Below are 8,396 nucleotides of genomic sequence, written 5' to 3'. Positions count from 1 at the left end.
TGAAAAATCGTGTGGCCAATCTTTACGTGTGCAATTATTTGTATGTTTTGCAGTCCCGAGCACATGTGAGCAGGGAAAAGGTTGGACAATCTGGGAAGTAATACGGCCTGGAGAACACTCGGGGAGGCAACAGTCCCAAAACGTCCTCGCTGAATCTGCGGGCCCCACAGCTCATGCGAGGCGCAATACTGAGGACGCTCTAAGCGCTTTCTTGTGCTTGCTGGACAGGCAGATTCTGCAGCACATAAGGGACTGCACTGTGGCAGAGGCACGCCGTACTGGGGACAGCTCATGGGATCTCTCCGTTGCCAAACTGAAAGCCTTCATTGCCCTGATGAGGAGTGGGGACTGGCGTTCTTCAGGGCCACGATGCCGAGGAACCGTTTTAGGGCAATAATGCGCTACCTGCGCTTTGACAGAAGGGAAGACAGGCAAGCTTGTCTGTGCAATGACAAATTTGCCCTGATGTCTGAGGTGTGGGATGGATTTGTCAGCAACAGCATTGCTTGCTACAAACCTGGGGCGTGCATCACTGTGGATGAGCAGCTGTTCCCCACCAAAGCCCGTTGCCGGTTTACGCAGTATATGGCGAATAAGCCGGACAAATTCGGCATAACGTTCTGGCTTGCTGCAGATGTCGAGACCAGATACTTTTTGAACGGCTTCCCATACCTTGGCAAGGATGACACGAGACCAGCCCATCAACGCCTGGGGGATAGTGTGGTCATGAAGCTGGTGGAGCCATATGTGGGACAGGGAAGAAATGTCACAACAGACAATTTTTTTCACGTCCCTCAACCTGGTCAAAAAACTGCTGCAGAAGAACACCAGCTTGGTCGGTACCATGAACAAGGCCAGAAGAGAGCTGTCGCCTTCAGTTCGGGTGCAGAGTGCAGAGAGGTTTGCCACAACGATCCTCAAACATGAGCGGGCAACCCTAACGGTTTACCAGGGGAAACCAAGGAAGAGTGTGGCACTCCTGAGCACCATGCACCCAACTGTCTCCATTAGGAGTGACAGAAAAAGAAAGCCTGAGACTGTCACCTACTATAATGTCACGAAGGTAAGCTATTTTATCACTTTACTTAATCATTTCACCATTATTATCATCATTGTCATCATTATTATTATTATTATTATGATTATTATTATTATTATTTTACCATCATTACCATCAGGTTGGGGTTGATGTGCTGGACCAGATGGCTCTGCAGTACACCATAAAAGGTGGAACACGGAGGTGGCCTGTCGCTGTGTTTTATAACATTCTGGACATGGCTGTGATAAACGCCCATGTCCTATTCAAGGCTGCACCTCGAGCACCATTCCGAGAAGAGCCTTCATCCTTGAGCTTGCAAAGCAACTTCGAGAAGAACACCTGCATGTCAAGGCCAGTCTGAAGTCTCTACTCACGGAGCCACAGCATCCACAAGAGCTGAAAAGGAGGCAGAGCCAGACTCACACGCACTGCAAAAAAAAATATGACTGTTGTGTCCTGCAAGGGGTGCAAGCGCCCTGTGTGGGAAATGCACCGTACAGGTTGACCACTTTTGCCCCAAGTGTGTGCCTTAGGTGCAGCGGCACTGTCCAAGGTGCTGATCGTGCCTCTGTTCACCTGTTTGTTTGTTCGCTGCAGCATCTGTTGTTGAGTTCTATTGTATATAGTTTGTTATGCCCACAGGTAGCCTTGTTTTTGTTGTTTCTGTTGTTTTTGTTCAAACATTTATGTTAATTCAGGTATTTGTGCACATGTGCGGGTGTGTGCGTGTTTGTGTTTGCGTGTGTATGTGTGTGCGTGTGTGTCGGGGTGGGGGTGTGTGTGTATGTGTTGTTCAAATTTCCTCAATGACGGGGAAACAAATCTATTGAGGAGGAGCTTGAATAAAAAAAGGTGGTGTTTATCTCCTTTTTATTTTTTTCTTTATATTAAAATGCATAGACTTATATAACCAACAATATAATAGACTACAAGTTATGACTGTTTCATTATGTGTTTTAGCAAGGGGAGACACGGAGCAGCTGTAAAAAAAACAGTGCACTAAAAAGCTGATCATTGACATGCATCATTTAAAAGGTTAACAATCTTGCCTTATGCTGTGATATTTTGTTTGTACATAACATTAAGTTGTATTATTATTATTATTCCTGGTACATTAAATTAAAAAAAAATCATTAGTTGTGTGCTTCTGGGCACAACACAGCAAATTGTGGGGAGTTAATATTTTGGTGTTAGGGCATTTTAGGAAAGTGCAGAGCTAATTTTACACTGATGTAGTCAAATTCATGAAAGTGTATCTTCAGTGTAAAAAGAGTTAGATTTTTAAAATGAGTGTTATAATGAAGTGTCAACAAATTAAATCTGTAAGTGTTAATAGCAGATATTTTTACTCCATACTTTTCACTCTCAACTCTGAACCTGGATGTGACATTGTTAGTGTTATTCAGCCTGCCCCTCCCCCAATTACCTCCAAACTGCTTCGAACACGCACCAACAGAAGCCAGCAGAGACAGGATTTACTGGCAAATCAGCTCAAATATATAATAAAATGGTTAAACCCCTCCGATCTAGATGCTCATTGGTTAGATACCGAACAGGCTTTATGTGGCCATATATCCTTAACAGATCTCCTATTTATCAGTCAAAAAATCAAACATCACACCTGTTTCCAAAACTTGACTTGGGGTGATATCCTTGGTTTGTGAGACTTACATTTATGTGAGTCAGTGAGCATTTTAAGTATGCTACACTACTACAGCCTCGCTTTTTCTTGACTTCTCTGACAACATGTTGACACTGCGGTTTACTTTAAAGCTAAATAGCAGCTGAATTAAGTAATTCTTCTTTCTATCTAAAATACTCTCATTTGTGTTCAAGGCTGGGATAGTGATTTGTTTGATATCTTGTTGCTGTTGCATCTCCTTCCCCCTACATCAAGAGGCCACAAAAAAACAGCAAAGGCAAGCTCAGCAGAGGCAGCTAATCATCTTGGGAGATTTCTTAAGGTATGTACTATTAGCTTTTCATACCACCAAAATCATACGTTTTGTTTTCTGCAATTGTAAGAAGTGTTTGTTACAGGTTGATATTGGACAGCAACAATTCATTTGATCTTGTATGTTATATTCATTATGTTTCTGTAAATCTGTTTCTAGCTGCAGCAAGGAGCCAGCCTCACTACATTCCTGTACAAAGCTGATGCAAGACAGCCCTTCCTTCTCTGCATCGGTGAGCAAAAGAAGAAGATCCCAAAGTTCTTCATCATTGTGAACCAGAAAGCAATCCCGTGTGACACTCAGACATCAGTTGCTGCTTTTGATGTGCTATTCAAAGCTCACTTTGTCTTCAGCCTCTCTTATGATGAAGCTCTCTCTAGTTTTAAATGCCTATGTGGTGCATGTGTTTTAAAATAAATGTGTTCTTACAGAAGAAGAAGGAGAGAGACAGAGCTGCAGAAATAACTTAATTATCAGTTACATAACTTTCAGACGGGCACTTCAAGGCATTCAGCGTTTTGTAAGTTTAAGCCGATTAATAATAAGTCATGGAGTGTACACTAGCTCAGAGTTTAGTATTATTTATAATTCAATGAATACATATAAAAGATGGATTGCATGGTCTTTAGTATCACAGTTTTTAGCCTCACACGTTTGAGGGATGTGAAGTTTGTTATTCGTATCTTTACATATCCATGTTTCTGACTGCTGGTTTCTATCATGTATCTTAATGTCTCACCAGCTCACTCATTTCTTCTGCAGAAACAAAGAATTTTCAGGAACAAAGAGAAGGTATTTATATGCTAAGACAGTCTAATTACTGTTTTTGAGACAGTTTTAGACTCTGACACAGAGGTGCGAGTCCAGGAGCATGTGTTGCGCGTTCTTTAATCTCATTCAGCCTAAATGTCAACATCAACTTCTGTGTTTCATTCTGAAGTGTGTGGCTGGAGAGATACTTGCTGTTTGGCCTTGTGTTTGAGGATGTTAATCTTGCTTGATCTTGTTCAGTTACGCTGTGTGAGTACCCAATTCTGCAACTGTACAGCAGACATAAGAGGCTTTTTGATCTGCTATTTTTTATAAGGAAAAACATGAAATAAAGAAGGTTACATTCAAGTGTTTTTTGCATTCAAATTGTAGCTCACTCAAATATAGTTCAATAAAGGGCTGACTGACTTTAACAATGTTCACTAATGTTTTCATAATGAAGATTTAATTGGCTCCCTGCCTTTAAGGGAAATTAATAACAGCAAATATAGGATATTCCATTTAATAGTATTGGCTATCAGCTTAATTATTTTTTAATTTGTAACTGGTATCCGCCCTGAATTTGTCCACTGGTGCATCCTTACTTACAATTGCGAGTGGTAAGCTTAAGTGTTGAAATCATAGACTAAATAAATACTGGACGTAGTATCTGTGACGTCATCCATCTGTTTCTGAAGCGCTGTTTTGAAGCCAATTGTTTGGCGGGAGCCAAATTGGAAATGCTGAACTCAACATAACTCCACTTAACTTAAAGAGGCCAACAGCTACAGTGTTCCCGCCTGTCAATCAAGTCAGCTGTGCCTCTCATAATGGAAAACTTGTAAATTTAATATCTTCAAAAATACCGCATTATGAAAAAATTCATAATGCGTACAGTGTGTGCCGACAGAGAAATGAGCTATCCAGACTACACTCGTCTTTTGAACCAGACTGTAAACATGTTTATTTCTGCTGTAAAGATCGTCTTCTTTGAATTGGTGTGTATGTGGTTTTCGGTACTCCTGGAGCCAGCCCCTAGTGGACACTCAATGAACTGCAGTTTTTAACACTTCCGCATTGGCTGCAATTCTTGCAATTCTTTCTGGCTGTAAGAAATGAAGCTGATGTAGCAGTGCTAAAATCTACAGTTCCTAAAGTGTCTGCTTTGAGGCTGGCTCCAGAAGGACCAGAAGCCACATACACACAAATACAAAAAAAAGACGATCTTTACAGCAGAAATAAACATGTTTACAGCCTGGAACAAAAAAAATGAGTGTAGTCTGGATAACTAATTTATCTATCTGCACACACTGTACGGGGGTGAGTTTTAATGTTTATAAGTCAATAGTTTAAAAGATATCACTGTTATGAGTTTTGCGTAATTAGCAGCATGACTGACTTGACTGACGGGCGGGCACAGCATGCTCTTACTAACGAGGTTAAAGGCCTAATCCACACAGAGTTGGGAAGATCTGCTTTTAGCTTCTTTGCTCAGATACTTGGAATCTCCTCAGAATAACTTTAAACTGACCACACTAACACAAGGAAGACAATTCTGAGTTTTCATTTCTGATCTTGTTGTCCTGGAGGGACTGGTTGCCGGTTAAAAAGGTGTGACGCTGTAAGATTCAGAAATTGAGAAAATTGCAGAGACTTCTGAAGCAGTCACAGAGGTTTGTGTGGATCTTCTTTTCCAGGTAATAGTAGCTCATCTTCATATATCACAGCCATACATCTGCCCAGCTAGTGTTGTACCCTTCAAAAAGGGAAATATTGTTGTTTTAACATTAACAAGGGAAAACCACACAGATGCCACTTTTGTCTTCACTCGTCTGTATGTGTCATATAACTTTCTTTAAGGGCAAACAAACATACAGTCCCTCCAGGAAGTTGCGATTTCGCGATCGCAACTATCAACGCAAATTCAACCAATCAGCGCAAATTTTTCGCGGCCCTGCAATTTTTTACAATCACCGCAACTTTCCCGCAAATTTGACCAATTACCTCAATCTCAGCCCCTGTCCATCATCGGTTTTGTCATCAATTTGACTTCCTTGGAACATAAACATAAGTCCTCACTTGATCGGCACTTTTCAACAATAAAACACACACGAAGAACGGGTGAAAAGAGGGGACAGCAGGCAGGACAAGTGACCATGACAACGTTGTTATTTATAGATTGAGGGGCTCAGTGTTAGCTTGGTCTCTACCTGCAGCAGGTGTGTTTTATGAACCAGCTCTCCTCACCTCCATGCATCTGTCTCATCTTCATTGATGATTTTTACCTCCGGTGTGTGTTAGTGACAAAGACACAACCGGGGGACGTCTGTTTACTATTTGATGTTTGACGTTGTTGCCGTGGTTACCGTAAAAAGCTCTGCATCTACAGCTTGATTTAATCCAGTTTGGTGATACATCAGACACATTCAGTAAGTTTTGATCAACTCCTCATCATCAAAGATGCAGATTCATTTCAGAGTGCCGTGAACTGACTGTGCATCAGTCGCTGCGAGGTGCATTCAGGGACCGTCGTAAATGTGCAATACAGTCCTTTCATGGCATTTTTCTGTGAATCAAGAGAATCAAAATACAGTCAGTGGCCACATCAAGAATGTTTTCTAAAAACAACTGTAATTTAGCGTATTTACTTGCCCCTGAGATGTTATTGGGGGAAAAAAGCAAACAATCACCGCAACAATCACAAAAAAATCCCGCGAAATCCAGGAGGGACTGAAACATATTCCATTCACAACACAATTACATTGGCATAAAATTAACTTGTTTAAATCGACATGACTTGGCTCTAAACCAGGGGTTCCCAAACTTTTCACCCCCCGACCCCCAAAATAAAGGTGCCAAAGACTAGCGACCCCCACTGTCCCTCAAATACTTCTTATAGACTAACGCAAACCGGGTTGTATTTCCGAGCTGGTGCTCGAGCTGGTTCGGAGCAGGTTGACCTCTGGAACCAACACGGCATCTGTTTGTTTTTTCCGCCCACTCGAGCCCGTGGAAGAGGCACGTCATGACGTCAGATTTACGTGACCCCTTTTCCCAACAGCGCTAGCGTGAACTCTGCCTCACAACAACAACAATGGCGGACAACGGCAGCTTGTCTCCTTGGCCGACCGCTGCTTTGCCTTGGAATCCATTAGTCCTTTTGTATTTTCTCGCTGCAGGACAATGGTGGAAACACATTTGGCTTGTGTTTTTGATCACGGCAAAACGGCCCCTCGCCCCTGACATAAGCGGTTCGCGGTTCCAGACCGGCAGAGAGTTGGAGCTGCTCTGGAACTGGTTTTCCTGGCTGGCTGGGAGCCGATTCACTCACAGTTGAAACACGAAAAACCAATTGAGCGCCGGCCCTGGAACTGCCTCGGTCGAAAGGGATTAAAGTGATTTAATGTGGCTTCATTTAGCTGGTCTGGAGAAAATTAGCCTACCTATGAGCATGTGTCTGTGTTTCCTGTGCTGTTATGAATTAATCTACTGCTACTGATGCTTTTGATAATTAACTGTTCACTAACCCTGCTGCTTTGGTCTTCACTCGTCTGTATTGTGTGAGGAAGCAGAGCGCGGCCCCCTTGTTGGATCCCTGTGGCATTACAAAAAGATGGTAGAGCAATCAAACTCAAAAACAAGATCTGAATAACTAGATTGTTTTGTCTCATCACTGACCATGTACTAGTGCACATTAACAACAGAGTTACACGATATTTGATGGAAAAAACAACGTGAACGCTACAATGAGAATGTGAAATCAATCGATTGATCAAATCTGATACATCAACCTGTCACACTAGCAGATTTGCAGTCATGGGTCTCCCTCTCCTGATGTCTGTATGTCAAATTATATTTTTGATCGAAGTGTCCATCCCTTCCCAGAAGTAAGGCTGAGTCAGCATTTCCATTTGGTGACTATTTAGGCTTCAATATGCCCCTGCAGAAAGAGCACTGAGATGACGTCCATGTTTCATTGAATCTATGGTTGATAGTGAAGCTTTTCTGAAGCTGACTCATGCATAATGGCCATAATGTGGCAGAACCATCAAGCAGAGTTCAAAACAACAATAAAAAAAGAAGGTCCAGTAATGTTGTTGCAAAGATAAAGGATGGTAAAATGTAGATATTGCACTCTGCTGTCTTTGCTTCTGCTCACTCCTCACCTATTTCCTGTTTTCTGACCTTCACCTCACATTGTTGATTTGTAACTAACGCACATGAGACGTTATTTGTGTCTCTGCCTGGAGCAACCAATGCTCTCTGTCCAAACAGCCCGCTGCCGAGCCAACTAAGTAAATAAATGGGACAAGAAGAACAAATGAATAAGGAGATGGATGTTCCCTTCTCAGAGACACAGAGGCCTAATTTGAGCTAATAAAGGAGCACATCAAGCGTGACCCCTTGCTGAGAACGGAGGGTCGATGCGGTGGCTGAGAAGCCCATGCAATCTCAAGTCAATTGCTCACAGGCCCCAAGATCTCATCAGTTGCTTTTCTCTTTGCAGAAAAACGGCGATGGAAGAGGGAATGAGACAAAGAGGGGCAGGAAAGGGAGGAGAAAGGTAACTGACAGCTGATGCTTTACAAACAGAAAGGTCTTTATCATCATTGGCCCTCTCAATGCTCCGTCCCATCACATCGCTGCTAATC

The 8,396-nt window shown here is 42.4% G+C and overlaps 1 protein-coding gene across 1 annotated transcript; it reads left to right on the top strand.

The window, feature by feature from the left end:
- The first annotated feature begins 396 nt into the window (after nt 1–396).
- On the top strand, nt 397–1,400 carry LOC117807812. Its single transcript, XM_034677215.1, is given in 3 exon segments — nt 397–780; nt 782–1,063; nt 1,179–1,400. Coding segments are annotated over 3 exon segments (888 nt in total).
- Nucleotides 1,401–8,396: the final 6,996 nt, after the last annotated feature.

This window comes from Notolabrus celidotus, chromosome 23 (assembly GCF_009762535.1).
Source record: "Notolabrus celidotus isolate fNotCel1 chromosome 23, fNotCel1.pri, whole genome shotgun sequence".
NCBI lineage: Eukaryota > Metazoa > Chordata > Actinopteri > Labriformes > Labridae > Notolabrus > Notolabrus celidotus.
The sequence above is the reverse complement of the archived record's forward strand: the minus strand, read 5'-3'. Positions and strand labels throughout refer to the sequence as shown.